Source organism: Dysidea avara, chromosome 2, assembly GCF_963678975.1.
Source record: "Dysidea avara chromosome 2, odDysAvar1.4, whole genome shotgun sequence".
NCBI classification, from domain to species: Eukaryota; Metazoa; Porifera; class Demospongiae; order Dictyoceratida; family Dysideidae; genus Dysidea; species Dysidea avara.
Genome location: NC_089273.1, coordinates 18,708,033 through 18,727,752, shown reverse-complemented (window position 1 = coordinate 18,727,752; position 19,720 = coordinate 18,708,033). Strand labels below are relative to the sequence as shown.

Below are 19,720 nucleotides of genomic sequence, written 5' to 3'. Positions count from 1 at the left end.
TTATGGAGGAGGTTCGATCTTACCTTTTACTACTTCAGGATGAGCTCTCTCATATTCAGCTACCATGTGATTGATTTTGGCTTGATCTCTCTGTATTAAATATACACCAACAATAATACAGCACACAGGTACTATGACCATTACTAATGTCATACTGTACATATAATTTAAAGTGTAACTTTGTTTGTGACTGAGCCTGAGAAATTAGGGCATGTGGGCATATAAAATTAAAACTTTCATGATTCATAACTTATTATGTCATTATGCTAGTCCATGTAATTTTCATCACTTATTAAACAGTTAACTAGTTACACAATACCAGTTGTAGAATGCAGATATTACCATTCCAGTATTGAGATACTGTATGATCTGTTATGTGATGGAGTGTAGTTCATGTTCACATGCCTTATTTTTGCAGGCCTGGTCACATTTATTAATGCTTTACACAACATTTTATTGCTGACTACTGTAGGAACAGCTAATGAAAGCTACTTCATCACTAGGTTTAATCTATTATGTATGTTACCATGATTGTCACCAATAATCATTATACTGGAATAATGCTAGCAGATAACAGTCCTAATAAAAAGAATAGTACAATTTGCTAGCCAAATAAATAAAATTACCACCATTAAACTGTGCCATGCTTTGTAGGATCATAGTAAAGAATTTATGTACAATTGTTGTGATGATCTAAAATTTCAATTATGGGATACAGAGTTATCAAAATTATGGTACTTAGAGTAGGAGTATCAAAGTGCCAAACAGTTATCACATAAACAAATCACATTATTAGGAATCAGTTCCAGTAGTTTATTAATTTTCTTTATAGCTCAAGTTCTAGTTCTATACCTGGAATTACATGTAGAATAAAATTACTGGTACTGGAATTACTTTTATATAGCTCCAGTACTGAGAACTGGAACAACACTACTTGGCACATGTGGTATCCTTGCACATTATTGCAGATGAGATGACACCATCACAAATTTTTTTGGTGGTTGACAATAAGCACTGTAGATGATTTGATTTTGTAGTGATAATGACACTGTACTGAAGAGAAACAATAAGGAGACAGATTATACTGTTATTTTAGAGTGACGTGTTGTTTCTTTTGTACATCTCAAATCAGTAGTGTCAGTGGCAGATCTAGAAATTTTCAGAGGGGGTTTCAGATTCCATTCAACTTCAGCCTACTGTAAGTCGAAGACCAAAAAAAAAAGGTCACAACCTGCTGCTCTTCAACGCCATAATTGTGATTTCAAAGGAAAAAGTGAAAGTTTCGGCCCTACTGTAACACACTACGTATAACTCGTGGTGATTTTATCACCCACTAATAAATTTGGGGCGCGCACTATTCTCAGAGTGGGTTTCAGCTGAAACCATTGCAACCCCTCTGTATCCGCCACTGAGTGTATATGCAAATGCACGCTTAGTCAAATACCTGAAAACCAGACTTGGAGATAATCATTTCAACTACTAACAGGTGAGCAATGTTTATTTGTTATTATAAACAATACTAGACTGAACAGCTATAAAATTTCATAATTATGCAGTTTCACATAGGCTGATTTTTGCACTTTAAAATAATGGATTTGTGGTTACAGTTGTGTAAACAACAACCAAATAATCAAATTCCTTGTTCCATAATGAGTATTTGATTTTTGTTTTCCCTTATATTATGTGGGCACCTGTGTTGTCCAGACAGCCCAAAATAGTGATGTTGCTGGTAATCTATTGACAATAATGAAGTTTGGGTTAGATGAAAGCACAAGGAGGAAGCCTAAAGGTGGTGGTTTACCTGTTCGGTGGCTTGTTTATTGTACTGATAATTGGTTGCTAGGTGATAAAACATTTTTTACAGCCAAGGGGAGTGACCATAAATGCTCTGTAGTGACTTCTACCCAACAAACTGTATAATACAAACTGACAGCAATAATAATAATTTACAACAGTTACTTCAGCATATTAGCAACCACTTATTAGTTACAGATATTTCTGAGATACAGACAGTAGTATCCACCAGACTGCCCAGATAAGAGAGGTTCCACTGTAGGAAGATTAAAAGACGTGAATAATGCCTTTAAATAGCCATAAAGTAGTGAGGGCTCTAATACTCTATAACTAAGAAAGAACAGTTATGTGGTGGATACAGTACAGTAATTACTAGAGTTGTACCGATTCCCACTTTTTAGGGAAAACCGATATCCGATATATTTTTACCCCGTTTTACTGATAGTTAACCGATACCCGATTGTAGGTCTCTACAATTATACTTGTGCACACCTCACTAAAAGTAGAACTAGTAAAGCCAACTCTGTGAAATTGCACACTTATCTCAATTAAAGTTGTTAGTGAGACAAGTGGGCTAGGGCTTGAACCACCACTGTTTACTATTGTGGTCACCACAAAACATAAACAAATTGCCCAAGTACATACCAGAGCCTTTGACACCAGCCCTCCAGTGGTATTGCAGCTGCTGAAGCTGAATAGACTAATAATCTGCGGGCGTCTGGATTCAGTGGAATGGAATGGTGGACTGGAATGGTGGAATGGACTGGAATGGTGGAATGGACTGGAATGGTGGAATGGAATGGAACAGTGGAATGGAACGGTACTTAGGTAATTTCAATTAGTGGTCACCTCTTTTAAAAGACCACCTTCTAACAAAGACCACCTCTTTACCAAGACCACTTTACTTTAATATCTGAATTGTTGTTTTAGAGCCATATAAGACAGTCTTATTAATGAATTGTGTGTCACATGTTGTGTCCCCTAGAAAAGCCAGTGATATCTGATTTATGATACAATACATGCTATATACCCCATACAAAAAACAGCTTGACTATACAGAAAAATATGTGTCCACAAAACTAAAAGCAACTGGCAACTAAAGGAGCTAATATCTAGAAATGAATGTCAATATATACTGGCAACTAAGTATAATTTACAATAATCTTGGTCCTTTATCATTGACTTGTGCAGTCTGACTGAATTAATTCCCTGTAAATTTAATTGGCTAGTAAATTGGTACCTTTCTCAATAATTCGGTGTTGTAGAGGAGAAAAAAGGCAGCTAGTTCTAAGTCCTTGAATTAGGTAAAGGTAATCCTAAGGCTGCAGCACATGTTGCTGTCAGACCTTCAGTGCTGGTCACTGTAAAGTGCTGATAATAATAAATTACTAGCCAATTAGAGTTACAGGGAATTAATTAGGAATGCAGCAAGACTGTATGAGTGAATGATGATGGACCAAATTTTTATAAATTATAGCAAGTTATTTGTCAGTATTTCTTGGCCTCACCCAAATAATAGCTCCTTTAGTTGTCAGTTACTTTTAGTTTGATGGGGACATCACTTCATACAGCCAAACTGTTTTTGCATGGGGTATATTGCTATATTACAATCAGATATCACTCTAGGCATGTGGCGCACAACTGATCAATAAGACCATTCTATGGGGATACACTCTAAAACAACCAGATAGCAGCACTTTAAACATTAAAGTAAAACGGTCTTTATAAAGAGGTGGTCTTTATAAAGAGGTGACCACCAATTGAAATTACCAAAGTACTGTTCCATTCCACCATTCCATTCCAGTCCACCATTCCAGTCCATTCCACCATTCTATTCCCGTCCATTCCAGTCCACCATTCCATTCCGCTGAATCCAGATGCCCATAATCTGCTGGCCTAAGCCCATTACAACCAATTTCCAATTATGGTAATTACAGCTAATTTTATCAGCTTCTACTGATTACCAATCCGATTATCAGTACAACTCTAGTAATTACAGATATATAGCTAGCTTAATCACATACAACACACTTTAAAACATCAAAACTAGCCAAACTAATCTTATTTGCTAGTCCTACAACTAGAAACAACATTATATGAACACTTTTAGTAATGGTCTGAGGAATGATAACTGAAGTAGTTCAAGTATACTTCAGAAAATGCTCCAAAGAAGACAACTCAGAAAGTTCTATATAATGTTTAACTCTACCTATGTATACTTGTTTGTACTAAAATAATAGAGGTGGTGGTTTATTAAACTGTCACAACTTTAATAGGAACTTCTCTAATTTATTAAGAGTACAAAGAACACACATTAACAAAATTCCTTTAATATCTGTACCATAATAACAGTTTATACTGCTTTAATTCAGCTTACAGGAGAAACTGCTTTAATGGTATTTTATAATAAATTTTTGTGTTATGATGATAAGTATTATAATTAGCATAGCAGGTTGATCTTAGTTCACTGATGGCTAGCAAAATAGATTATCAAGTGTACTCATCCAAAACAGCAAATGGAACTTTTGAACTTAGGTCAACGAAACTTTATTAAAAGATTCTTGTTCATATTTTTGAAAACTGATTAGGTAGGTGGTTATTACTCATTATTCTAGTCATGACTAAAAGCAAACACACAGATGTAGTACATTGTATGTTATGGTTTATGGTTCATTAAGGTCATAGAATTAAAAGTACATTGTGGAAGGTTGTCTACACCTGCAAATGTACTAGTGGACATCTAATCACTATACTTGATTCTGTACCCATGACTGATTATTTCTAATTCCATTAGAAAATTTACATATTATTTCCTTTGATGTCAGAGGTTACTAAATCCAATAGAAACTTGTGGCTGGGTTACTAAATCATTAGTAACCTGTGGTCTCGCTGGTGGTTGCTTACTACATTTATCAAACAAAGCCAAAAACAAAATGTCCTTACTATTAACTTACTTTCTGGATAAGACAGGCATTGTTAGCATTCAGCTAGGTGTCCAGTACCAATGTCTGACATGGTGTGGCACTGACACAAAACACTCGAAGGATAAATCTCAATGCTAGCACTCATAACTTGCTTCTTAATAGCTTACTTTCTGGACAGAACGAGCGTCTTTTTAGCTCAACATAGTAACTACTTGATACTGGTACTATAGTCATGCAACAGTTATGAGTGTCATGTCTGTGCAGTGGCACAGACACAGACACAATCAACTCAACTTAAAGATAAATCCCAGTGTTATAGCACACACAGTTTACCACTTTCTCTCCTACTTCCTTAACCTAGAATCAATAGGAAAAAAGGTGAGATTTCTGGACCAAATATCAGTATGGAAATGTACAGGAATTGTCAGTGTTGAATTTTCCAGTCATATTCTTTTTATTGCTACAGCGGAACCTGCCTTAGTGGCCACCTGTAAAGAAAGGCCACCTCTTTTAAAAGACCAGCTTTAAATTACCCTAGTGAGAAGTGTATACCCTAATCCACCTGTTAAAGCAGCCACCTGCCTATTAAGGCCAAGAAATCTTGGCCCAAAGGTGACTGGCTTAGATTCCACTGTATATCAGACCTGAAGTAAACCAGTATACTGTAAATAACACATGTTGTGACATTTCCTAACATTTCATGTGTCTGGACATTTCCTCTGCCAAGCTGTTGATTTCCTGGTATTTAGAAGTTTGACATTGTCATGAGATTTCCTACATAAGTCACCACTGGAAATCAATGGGTCAGCAGTAAGTGACTCACAAGAGAAGACTGACACTATCAACAAACACTTTTTATCTGTCTTTACTGAGGAGGATGCCTTTACTCTACCAGACCTAGGGGCATCCCCATACAATACTATTATCACATGGTGAATGGTGTGGTTAAATTGAGCTACAAAGCTATAGAGCCTTTAGATCCCAAATGGACTGCTTATAAGATGGCTTTAAAGTATAACTACATCAACATCATCTTCCCAGTGACTGGAAAACTGCCAGTATCACTCCAATCTTTAAGAAAGGATCACATAAAAATCTTGCTAACTACAGGCTGATATCCCTAACAAGTATACCATGTAAGATCATTGAGTACATAGTATGTACAGTAGTTCAGTGTACAAACACCTTGAGACAAACTCTATCTTATGTGATTCCCAACATGGATTCAGGAAGAATTGCTCATGCAAGACACAGCTCATTAACAACTATACATGACATAGCCATATGTCTCAATTCTGGGGACCAAGGTGATATTCTTTTTCTGGACTCTTCAAAGGCCTTTGACAAAGTACCCCATGTCAGAAACTGGATATTATGGAATTTCTGGAGCATGTTTAGAATGTGACTTTCTCACCAATAGAACTCAACAAGCTAAGTACCTGTAGACAACAAGTTTAGTGTACCATCTCTTGTGCCCTCTAGTCTACCCCAGGGTCTTTGCTGGGCCCCCCTTCTATAATTACTTCTATTCATCAATATTAACTCTGTACTGAAGCTTTATGGTGATAATGTATTGATTTATGAAAACATTAACAGCCCAAACCTTGCAAAATTACATTATTAAATTAGCTCTGTGGTCAAAGATCTGGTAGTTACCTTTGACTTTTACAAAGCGCGAACATCTAATAGTATAGTTACAAACAAGCCTCCCCCTTCTGAGTATCACTATCTGTTGAAAGGTCAGAAAGTACCATCTACAAAATATCTTGGCTTGATTATTTCTCAGAATTTGTCTTGCTCTACACACATCTCTAAAGTCATTGGTAAAACAAATTCAACTCTGGAATTTTTTCAGAGACATATTGGACAGTATGCACAAGATGTATAACCCGAATACTATTAAACATATACATGCCCCATTCTCAAGTATCCAGCAGTCGTTTAGTCCCCTTACACACAATTTAACATACAACAAATAGAGATGGTATAAAGGAAAGCCACTAGATTTGTAATTAGTGATTACTCCAAATACTTCAGTGTTACATCTATGTTATCTCAACTTGATTGGCAAACAATGGAAATCTGATTACATGAATTAACTTTAGCAGTAATGTTTTATAAAATTATTAATCATCCAGTAGATATATCTTGTCATCACATCCTGGACTCTAGTTGAATCGTTGGAACTGCAGTTAAGTAAGCATTAGCTGTTAGGCAAGCATACTTGCTCAATCACAGTTAGAGATATTTTTAGAGGAATTAAGCCTCTCCAGAGTGCTGAGCCCCAAACCCCCTGTACAAAACGTTTTTCAAGTAATTTTTCTGAGCTGGTTAATTGTGACTGGTTTTGGAAAACCGATTTTATTGCCCATGACTACAGATTTGATTTTCACCCAGAACACAAAGCTACAAAAATAAACTATCAAATTTCATAATCAAAATCAGCTAGACTTGAGTGGTCTGCTTTTGCTGACTACTTTTACCAAGCACAGTGGTGATCTGTACAAGCACTCTGGGGCTCTAATGGAGTTCTGGCCAGCCTGGGGATGGCTGTATGTGGCTGTACAGCTCTGCAGTGTTGAATACAGACCTGTGTTGTAAATGTCCTTCAATTTTAAATCTAATCCATCCATATGCCTTCCTCTTAAATTTCTATAAACAGCTACTTGCACTTAGCTGTTTGGTACTTGTACAGTGGATGCTCTGGAAGATGAGGAATATAGCATAAAACATGTGAAAATTTGGTATATATAGCTTCATCCATTGGCGAGCTCCATCACACTGAATACTTATAGTTAGCACTTCTTGATACTTTTAAACAGGCAATAAGATCAGTTTTCTCAGACTGCGTCACAATTTATCTAAGCAACTTTGGACTCACAAGGCCTTTTCCAAGGAGTTGTTCCAATGATATAATTATATAATTTGCTTTTTTGGTTGACACTATATACCTGGTACGATGTCATGTATAGCACTTGGGTGGTACTTTGGCCATTAGCATTGTATACTAATGGCTAGTAAAGTAAGTACCGTATATGACCGTATTAAAGCTGGGCTCAAATACATGCCGGGTACAGCTAGGGCACTGTCATAATAAATGCCGGGGCTCATTTAAATGCCAGGGTGCTAATGATATGCACTGAAAAGAGTTCTAAACTCGTGTCAGCTGCTAACTATACAGTGATGTCTCGTCACCAGTCTTATGATGTCTTGTCTTGTTCGACTATGCTTTCTCTTCTGGTGATGGCCATAGTGTATTTATCGTGGTCATTGTCATCTTTCCGCCCGACTTCCAATGTTTCACCCAGCAGAGGAGTCCAAATGGGTTTATGTATGTGATAGGCTATGGATTTCGTATTTCGTAGGTACTTGTACGGGCACCTGCCATTCTCAACGACTGGCTAGTAAGAAATAAACGCCCGGGTCCAAATTAACGTTGGTCTCGTTTAAACGCCAGGTCAAAAATGATTTATAGGAAATAAACGCCAGAGCTTCTATACGGTCATATACGGTACTTTAGTACACTTAAAACATCAAATGAACTTGTGTTTCTGTTTTATATTACTGTTTCATTGATGATAGACACCTGGAGTGATGTCATGTATAGCACTGGGTGTGGCACTTTGATGATTACTTTTGGCTATTAGTGTTGTATTCACTATGTTAGTTTATTCGTGGCTACTTCAGTTACGTCTGCTTTACAATAGTAATTATGCCACAGGAAGCACGCACAATTTGTAGCATGTTAATGTACAGATGCCAGACTAGTACTGTATTAGTTTGCTATTGAAGATAGGTATGTAGATAGCTAACTGTAGCCAGTAGAGTTGCTGCAAAACTCATCAGGCATTCATAATGTACAGCAGAGTTTCTACGCGATAATAATTATGTTGCTAAACTATTAATGTACAATGCTTCAGCTTTTCATTTCATCAAGAAATGTTTACAGGGGCACAGCTAAAATATTATGTAGCCACTCACAGTAGCAATACCGCTATTGAAGTTGGGATGCTCATGTGTAGCCAAGCAAGTCATGGACTACTGATCCGGCCTGTTATACTGTACCTATAGTGGACACTATATACATTGTACAAGTTATCTCGCTATTATTCATTTTCTATTTACTGAACACCATGGCTGAGTGTTGTGATCAGAATACTTTGTAAACATTCTACCAGGTAAATATTACATGATAAATAAGCCATAATTCCTAATAAATACCTAAGAAGAACCTTCTACACTATACAACCCACTGTAGCTATACAATACACAAGGTAGTCTCTGGATGAAACATTGAACAGTACAAAACTCAAGCCTGCAGCCTTGCACATTGTTGATTTATGCTTGGCTGAAGGCATCAGTTAGTCAGTAGAAATTTTACTTAAATAGAATTTTTTTTTTAATTCCATAGAAACTTGTTGGAATGGCGGTGGTTGCTCTGAAGAAATTTTTGGGCTTAGTTATGCTTAACCAATACTGCAAAGCTGTTTTGAAGGTAAATTTAGGATATTTTCCATGCGATTTTGAAAGCCAAGAAGCCCACAGCTACATGATCCCTAATATACAGTACTATGGTACTATATGAATAGTGACATCACGCTATGAATGAGCACGTGTGTTTTCCAACACTTTAGATCAGAAACAAACATAACATTTCTGTAGTAATCAAATTTGCATGTAGCTATGATTAACATGAAAGCAAGAAAGGTTAACAAGAAATTGTTTTAATTAAATTATTGACAACTGGCTTCAAACTATTATCTGGATACTGAAGTAATATCAGGATATCAGATAATATGAATATTGTTCCAGCCTTAGTAAGAACCAACCCTATGGATAATACTACACAATAATTCATTAATGTAGTAACAGTAGTCACACTTAAATGCACCCAAATCTGCTACCTCAGAGACATGTCACAATTGTAACACGTTGCTGTAGACATTCCTTACCTGTGAAAATTGTGAAATGTTTTGTTTACAGCTCCTTATAAAGTAATAGACCACGTCAATGTGGTTATTCTCTGCAGCCAATTTTAAGGGAGTCCAACCCCTCTACAAATGATAAAAGTGGATGATTACACTTGCAAACAATACAGAATACAAATATCATATTAAAGGGAGAGACATGGAATTTTAAGATTCTTTTTTATTTCATTACTGTATTGATTTGATACCCTTATGTATGGTTGTACATTTGAAATTTAATTTACTGTATGATTTGTTAATGAAATCTAAACCAACTAGGAGGAGGCAACGCAAATTCACCAGAATTGTCGTAATTAAAATTTTTCCATTAACCTACCATCACAGCGATTTCTTGGCCGCCATCTTGGATTTCATATCTTTTTTCATCCTGGCCTTTTTGGGGGCCGCACTCTTTTTTTTACAGCTTGGCTGTTTTGGTTTAGATATCACTTCTTTTTGTATTGCAAGCCACAAAGCCAGCCATTAACTGGCTTTGGTGCTTCCTTCTAACTTGTTTTTTTTTTTGTTTTCTGCAGGAATATTGGAACAAAGGAAGAAGTGTTGTGTGCAGTTTTTTGTCTGTTTAAAAATATTTGTATGTTTAACAATGAAAGATGATTTTGTTTCCAACACATATTTCTACAGGTTGATTTGTTTATAGCTGATCCCTATAAAGTAACATGTATCCAGCTGATATCTCTACAGTTAAGAGATGATGTTCTACAAACTCAAAGAGTTGTGGTCATTAAACAGAACTAGTCACTACATACAAAACACATTCATCCCATGCAACCTGCTAAGATGATCTTGAGGTACTGGGCCTTTCAGGGCTCGGATGATGATGACAATCCCCTTTTCCCCTAAGTAATAGTTTTCCCCTTGTAGCTAGCTGTAGTTTATGTAGTTGTAATAGTTGTTTGTAATTGTAATAGTATAAAAAATTAAAACAAAAAAAAACTTGTAGTTACAGATAATTTCTCTTCGAGAAACAAAGTGATTAAATTACTAATTCTACGTATATACTGAGGATTATTATGCACAAGCAATGTATCACTTTACGTTAGCAGTTTCAGCTATGCTATGCTTGTTACATGGCCTTACATACCTTAGTTACAGAGAACAGTAGATGAAGTGTGTCTGTAATCCACTTAATTTGGAAGTAGTATGTGCTGTACTAAATTACAGAAAATTATGAAGTATTCTGGTTTAATCACAAAGTAGTTACTAATCACAAAGTAGTTACTAGATGCCAAGTGCAAGAAAACAAAGTGATTTATATAGTAACCTTGAGGGGCCAACCAAGATTGTATTGTCCAGGCACAGGAAGGGTCAATGGCATCTGAACTAGGGGGTGGGAGTACCCACTTTTAAGATCATGTTGAAACTTTCAGCCAAAGCTACACGCACAGAAATACATACCTTCACATGAGAAGCCATGAAACCATCATGCAACAGCAATGTCTCTTGTGAACTGCAACTATCAAACCATTCACTGTATTAAACCCAGAAGCACCTATAATTTTATTGCTGTTTAGTCCTTGCTAGGCTTATTCTCCAAACTTTACCTAATATGCTTTTAGGAATTTCCCAATTTTCTACCTACTATGCCTGTTTTTGTGATTATCATAAATGCATTATGCTTTTATTTTATGTGTTTGTTGAATTTTGTGCAGAGAAATTCCTCATAATTATAATAAAATTAATGTGAATGGAGAAGTGTCACTTTAACTGCAGCACACAAAATAGTAGCAAAAGCTTGAAAAGGGAATGTATTCCAGAATTAGTAGGCATATTAGAGCAGGAGATCTGTGGGCATATGAGCAGTCCTTCAGAAGCTCTAGGCATTATATCATGGTAATTTTGTGTGTAAATATGGATTCTTAATAATTCTGATCAATTGTTTGAGTTGTAGCAATTGGTATTCAAAGGACAGCAAAATTGCTAAGTACAATCTGTATCTGGCATTTGCAGCACCATGCCAAGAACATATTAATATCCTGGATTAAATTGTTCTCATTTTATCTTTCATGTACGATAACTATTTTATTAGAGTGTTTGACTGTTCTATTAGAGAATCTTGATCTTTATTTGTGATCTAATTTTAGAAAACCATCAATATCCACACATTTTCCAACATTCATTTCACTTGTTCTTTGTTGTCTATAGGGACAGATAGGTTTCAGCTTCATAAGTTGAGCAGTGTGGGAATTACAGCAGTAGACAGCCAGACGAGCAAATAAATCAATATGTACAGAAGCCATCAAGAAAATAATCTACAGGCACTTACATAAACCTACATAACTTACTGACACAATGGCATACGGAGTTGAATCTTGGCTCATTGTGTTTGTCATGAATTTGTCAATCCACTACGGTATAGTGTTTTCCCAAGAGATACTTCTGTATTTGAGAAGTAAGGCGAATTAACTGAAGAACGATCGTCGGTAAGTTCTTTCGTCCCCACAACATAAACAAACATTTGTAACTTAGAAACCCTTCCTTGTATGGAGATGAAACAAACATTTTTGAACTCCCTATGAACAGAAAAATATGATGTGCAGGATTTATCCATTGGAGTCTCAATTCACCAACCAGTGAGGTAATAAAAACTTGCAAAATTTTTTTCTGGAACTTGTTTTAGCCATTGTGTTTAAATGCATTTTATTGCAAAAGTAGTAGTGTATAGATCGACAGTTTTCAAAATTCGGTCACATTCGTTAATCTCAGTCTCACTGCAGACTTGCAAAGACTCAATGTCCAGACATTCACTAGATAAGAGCTTCCATCATAACTATTGTCTTTCAATAATCATAATCATCATATCAAAGTTCAGATGGTGCTACATGTTAGAATTCAATGAATGAAGCTCAACTAAATTGAAATGCCATGCCTTTGTGCTAGTTGGCACATGACTGCATGTGTCCTATAAAACTAAACCCACAATGATAAGCATTCATTCTGTCAAGTGTAAACTTGCAGCAAGACTATAGTGCATTGTTTCTACTAGTTGTCAGGAATAATTTCACTGTTCAAAACAAATTATCCCTTGTTGAATTTGTGACTATTATAGCAGAAGTTATACTCACTGTGGCAGAAATTTACCCCATATGTTGCAATTATGCTCCATTATTCCACCATTATGCTTTAGGTTTTTCATTCCTTATTATGCTCAAACTTATGCCAGCATAATCGATGCAAGCCTGGCCCTTGCATGTGATATCTGTTGTTCAAATATTTTCTCGGAGCCCATGCAGTGAGAAGTTTAAACAACAAAAAGAGTGCTACATGTGTGGCATTATGATGGGAGTCATTTTGTGTTAAATCAACAAAGAATTTAGGGTCACCTCTCGGATTTTGATTAAACTTGGTGTGTTTGTAGTACCTGTGGTGCTCATCACCCTTACAAATTTTTAGTCTTATACACCAAATGCAGCCAGGAAGTGCAATAAAATACTTAAAGCAGTACCCATGCTTGTGTATTTGAAAAATACAGTACTTGGGGTGTCTCGAGACAAATACAGCACTTGGCTTTGCATTGTACTATATAAGCATCTTGACACACACCCTCACACTGTATTTTTCATACACATGTGCATCGGTGCTTTAACTACGTATAACATATTGTATGGTCTACAAGTAATAGCAGTTTAGAAGCAGTATATTGGAAGCTCTACAAATTTGATGGTGAGATGGTTTTAATTAACACATCTACTATAGTCTGTTCACCTTAACCTAGCCCTTGTTTCTTGTTACTAACTCTTGTTACAAGGGCCAGCTGCCCAAACATTTAGTAGCACTGTGAAGCCAACTAAAAAAGTGCTTTGATACAGGCAAGAACAAGTGAGTTGTGAGGCTTTAAAAATATCCCATACATAGAGTATGTACAATTCAGGTATACAAACATGTTTAAAACATAAAACATGCTTGTTACAGTACAAAACTATTGGGAGTGAACACATGTTGACCTCTTTGATACTACTATATTTGGCAGGGTCTCAGGTGAACATGTACCAACTACACTAATTCCTAATTGCATTTTATCTGGTAGTCATAATTGTGTGCCTGACACACATGTTTGGCTTCATTAAAACTGCATGGCTATTATTGAAAATTACCAGAGACTTTTATGACGGCTATTCCATTTACAATCTGAGTATTAACTCAATATTCTAATTAGTTTACCCTGAAGGCATTACAAACGATCTGTCTTTTGTATGCAAATAATTGATGAAAGCTCAGTGAACATTTATCACATACACACTAAAATTTGTACTGATATTTTGCTTTATGTGTAAAACTTTATCTTACCCAGTATTTCATGGCTCAAATCAATGTCATCTCTTTGTCCACACTTCACTCAAGTCATATACCATCATCGCTTAGTTTGTACCAGCATAGATAATACTATGGTACTGAATGTGTCATACAAAAATATTCCATGCAAGTGAAATGTAGCTAGTACACTAAAATATACTGTATCAACAAAGAGCCTATATAGTCTTTTACCTGTTTTGATAAAGCGGTCTGACATAAGATGTTTGGAACCTAGCTATTATTGCAATGTGAAGAGGTGGTCTTTGCAAAGAGGTGATCTTTATAAAAGGTGACCATGAAGTGGTCAGTATGCCATGAAGATCTAATTATAAAGTGGTCTCTGTACAGAGGTGGTCTTTATAAGAAGGTGAAATTTAAGAAGTGGCCACTAAATAAGGGTTTCACTCTAGGATACATTTATATGACGATTTGACCATTTCCGTTTTCCATTTCCACTTTCCATTTCCACTGTTTCCAATTGCCCAGTGGTATACAACAGATTACATTCCAGCAATGATGACAGAAAATAAACATTTATTCAATGAGTAAAGGCTGTTTATTTACTGTACTGAATTTCTATTTTAATTGAGTTTATTGAAGGTGGACTGGCTGATCACTGAAACCATGTGATAAAGTTTAGTAGGGACTAGCCTATGTACAGTAACATGCACGTACAGTGGAATCTCCCTTATCCAAACCTCTATTATCCAGGTACCTCCATTGTCTGGACAGCACAAATTGATCATGTGACTTGTAGCTTATTGACCATAATGAAGTTTGGATTAGATAAAAGCACAAGGAAAGGGAGCCTAAAGAGGGTAGGTATAAACAGTGGACTCAGGGACTCCAAGGACCTGTGGGAACCCAACATTTTTGTGGAATTTTTAGGAAATTTACATACTTACTTTCTATCCTGGTACTACTGAGATACCTTTATGGCCAGTCTGAAATAGCCTAGACCACTCTTTCTCTGTCCTGTGGACTGCTCTTTGTACATTGCCTAGAAATTATAAGTGCCTTGTATGTAGGCCACTCATTCTTCACGCCTTCAGTAAATGTATTAATCAGGGGCTTATTCTAAAAGGGTAACAGGTCATTGTCTTTATGTGCTAGCTACGTTGCACAAAGATTGTTTATCGAGCTGCTGGTGTACCTTGCAGTAATCGCTTCACTGAAGCCATTTTCATGTCATTGAACTTTATTAACTGGTGACATGTTAGGCTAGTGTGCTCTTTGTGTAGCACAGTAGCCTAGTATTCAATGCAGGCAACTTTCAGTGGTGCTTATATGTTATTTGTAATTGAATTAAACATAGTGTAAACAATTGCAACAGACAGAAAGTGGTTTGACCATGAGAGATTAGCCACTGTGACTAGCAGAAGTGTCTAGTAAAAGTACAGAATGTATATAAACATTGCAAAATCCCCATGAAAGTTGGGTCTTCACCGGTCCCAGGGTCCTTGGATCCCTGGTCCTGAGTCCACTCTTTATACTCACCTGTGTCTTCCATTCATTGCTTCATTTTAAAAGTAATCTTTAGTGTTGGATATACATAAGGTAGGAAATTAGGTTTTATTTCATGTATAAGAATATCCTGTTATATCATACAGTATGGTGGTACTGTATAATAGGGATCATGCAGAACTCGGTTTTTCCAGCAAAAAAATATTGCCCTAAAACCAGCCTCAATTTGTCTTCAAGACACCTTGGCAGTATTGGTCAGGCACAGCCAAGCCCAAAAACGTCTTTAGACTAACCTCAAACTAGGGACCAGTCTATTTTGCTTTTTTTTTTCTAACTATTTTTCTTTCCAGCAATTCTTTTATTTTTCACCTATTATGCTCCATATTTTGCTCAAGAATTATAAATTTTGCTCAGCACTGATCTTTGTTAATTGAATATTTCCAAGTGTAAAGCTACAGTTTCACCTTAAAGTTCTATTAGAGTATCTCGATCAGAAATTACTTTTAACATGTAAAGCAAGAAGCCAGCTAATATTGCTTAACATGTGTGACTGTTTTATTAGGGTATCTCGATTGTCACTTGTTGTTCCTGTAACAATTAGCTATGCATTGTCGATATTTTAGCATGTCTGACTGTTCTATTAGAGTATCTTGATCTTCTGTGCAATTTTTATGTCCACTCCACAAAAGTTGCACCTATTATGCCAGCATTTTGCTCATTGCTTTTACCCAACCATTATGCCAAAAATTTTGATGGCGAAATCGATGGGTCCCTACCTCAAACCCTTCCAAAATATTTCCATGGAATTAAAAAAAAAAATTAACAGAATTATTTTTATTCTGACTAACTGATGCCTTCAGCCAAGCATAGCTCGACAATGGATATAACTACAGGCTAGATTTCTTCACTGTTCAACGTCGCTTCATCCCAAGAAGTGCCTTTCACCAACCGCAGTACGTACAGTACAATACACGCATCATGGACTTGCCTTTGTCCTCTTTTACATACTAGTTCTTATTCCTGACAATGCTGGCAAGCAGTCAATTCATGTGGCTTCACTTTGGCTGTGTTGGTATCTCACTCATGTTTTCCACAGCAACTGGATTGATTGCAGATATGCTTCTCCTAATGTTCTTTATTTGCAACACTGTGTAACAGATTGAAATAAGTGACACTGAAGCATAATGGCCACTGTTTAATCTCGAGTAGTTTAGGGCTTGCCAATTGTCTGTCTTTTCATGGTGATTGGATTGATTGCAGAGGTGCTTTTCCTACTGTTCTTCATCTATAATGCTGTATAATGGGGTGAACATAGCTTATAGCAAAGCGTAATGACTATGTCATTTTCAAGTTAGTAATTGATACCTGGGACACATGTTCAGATGAAAACATCAACTCTGAGGCCATCCTTTTTTTTGATGCAGTATGCGTGGGTTTACTATAACGTTAGTAAAAATGTAAACAAACAAGTATGAGGAATTTTAAGTTCAATTAGGGATCATAGAAATAAAAAGTAGGGAAACAAGAGAGATCACTTACACCTGCAGATATACCAGTGGACATTTAATTCCTAATTCAGTCATGAGTATAGGCTGAAATAGGGATTGACAATGTCCACTAGTATATCTGCAGGTGTAAGTGACCACCTTGTTTTCCTACTTTTTATTTCTATGATCCATAATCAAATAATGTTTCCTTATACTTGTAGTAATATAATAGAAACCTGACACTCTGCCTATAGTTTGCACTTACACATTACTTCATGCCCAAAATTAATTCTGGGTTTGAAGGGTTAAATTAATGATGATTGGATATAGCAATGAAAAGCACAATAATATAACAAGATGAAAGAAACATAACTGAATAAGACTTGTATGTTTTGTACTAGCAGTTATACAATAATGTACACAATTGAGAGTATAGGTTTTGTGATTGTGTTTACACATTGACTAGCACACTTAATATCTACAGTAGTAGTACTAAACACAGCAGTGACTTACAGTATCCTTCACTGTTATGTCTGCACCAAGTTCTACAAGTAGCTGTACCATATTCAGTTTGTTGTTATAAGCAGCCAAATGTAGTGCTGTCCAGTCCTGTGAGTAACAAATGATTAACATGTTATGAAGAGACTTTTACAATGTATACATACATCAGCACAAATAAATCATTTGCAGGCCAAGCAACTACACTAGCAACATTAAATGTCATTACCCAGGGAATTTAGTGTATCTATATCATTGTGATGTAATGACGATGTAGTGAAATATATACCATGGGTGAATATTGGAATTCTGAAAAGGAGTTTCCACTAAAAGTAATTAATTGGATATTCTACAGTACTGTTCAAATATAACATCATCTTGTTAGAGTGCGAGTAATTAAAAAACTTGCAAATTAAAAGGCGTGGCACCTGTTTCTCTTACAAGTATTCATCCCAAATGAAACAGGATGAGTACTTACAAGCTAAAGGGTGCCATGCCCTTTATTTAGCAAGTATTTAATTGCTCATGCTCTTGCAAAATGATGTTACATTTAAGCGGTACTGTAGTAAAGTGTTTTATTATAATAACTGACTGCTTCAATAGAGTACCTAGATGATTATAATAACAATACACTAATATCTGATGTTGCTGTTATAACCATGATTAACTAAGATAAAGGCTATTGTTGCATTGTATTTCACGACAAATCCTAGATGTAAGAAAAACCTGAAATTTCAAATTTTCCAAGTAGTAATTTGTTAATGGATATGACAAAAACATAAGGACTCACAGACTATCAAACACAATAGCCTAAATTTGGGCTTGCTGTAGTATAACAGCCAAAACAAACATCTTGCACCAACCTCCATATGTGACAGGAAGTGTAGTTACAAAAACTGGTCAAGCCAATATTAAACCATGAGCTTAAAACAAGTCTTTAATAAAGTACAATTGATATTGAAGTTGTCTCTTTTGGTACTGTACATAAGTGTAAATCAACAAAATGACATAATTGTATTTGTAGTAGCAAGCACCTTGCTGGCTGATTAACTACAACATACTGTTAAGCCTACCCATCACTACCTGTCACCTGAAAATGTGCACCAAACTACACTAAGTATTCACAACAAATTAACCTGAACACAAAATCCAAGCAACAACAGCCCTAAAGCTTGTGTATTGTATTCTTCACATGTGTAATGTATAATACAAAGTGTGCACATTTCATTAATCACAAAAGAAATAAGAGACTAGTTTTAATTGCAGGGCTAATATCAGGTTGGGCATGATGTAACATTTTTCTCAAAAGTTTACATCAGACGATTGTTGCAATTAGTATTCCCCTAGCAGCTATACAGTGAGTTATTATGGAAAATAAATGCTCTCAGGCAAGTTCCTCTCAGCTTGTTTGTAAGTCTATTTTCCAGTCCTTTCATATTTTAGTTGTGTCCATTGCAAAATTCCAAAGGGCTTTCCTGAAACCACTGGTAAACCCTTTGGTGTCCTATCGCATACAGAATAACAATAACAAATGTGACCAAGATGTTTCAAAAAATGGTCCAAATCGCACATAATAGTGGCAGCTAGCTACATTGTACACTACCACACTATGCCTTAGCATTGCTCAGATTACTCAAGACCAAGTTAAGAGTTGTCTTTTCTGGGATGTGTGGCAAATGTTGGTAAGGATCTGAGAATCAGTGGTGCACTATGGGATGGCTTGATACAATTTGCTAAATACTTTTGGTGCTGATTCTGTTGCATATCAGCCACTAAGAAGCCAGTATTGTCCATTATAACCTTGTGCTCAAGTTTAATCATGGTGCCTCTCCATTTTGAAGTCTTCTCTTGCTACCCCACTTCCCTTTTGAGCAGTTGGGATAGTATTCCACTCATATAATTCATCAATTTCTTTATATGGTGGGATAAAAGTAGCTGTTTGTAATGTTCTGTAAGGTAACACACTGAGGCATAAATTTCATATACATACCAAAATCTTGTCACATAGATATAGCCGAGGGTGGGCATGAGCATGTATTTGCCCAACCATCACAGTTCCTTGTTTGGCCATCTTCAACTTTTACCCAACCACCACACGTAGTTAGTATAAATAGCAGCATACAAACAATCTTGTGACAGTTATACTATAATAGTGCACACGTCACTTGTTGAGTAATGACTATGAACAAGTTCAACAAAGGCCATAGTCCAGTTGATTGTCATCACATGATCAAATGGTATAGTTGTATTGTTTAAGTAGGGATCCTGGTGA

General features: G+C 36.1%; 1 protein-coding gene across 1 annotated transcript in view; it reads right to left on the bottom strand.

Annotated features, from left to right (window-relative positions):
- LOC136246774 (uncharacterized) overlaps positions 1-9,766 on the bottom strand; it is a 75,697-nt gene extending 65,931 nt beyond the window's left edge. Inside the window, exons 1-2 of the mRNA XM_066038336.1 lie at positions 9,671-9,766; positions 24-90 (exon numbers count right to left, since the gene is read on the bottom strand). Coding sequence (XP_065894408.1) covers positions 24-66 — 43 coding nt within the window. The 5' untranslated portion in view covers positions 67-90; positions 9,671-9,766. The remainder of the gene's footprint in view (positions 1-23; positions 91-9,670) is intronic.
- Positions 9,767-19,720: the final 9,954 nt, after the last annotated feature.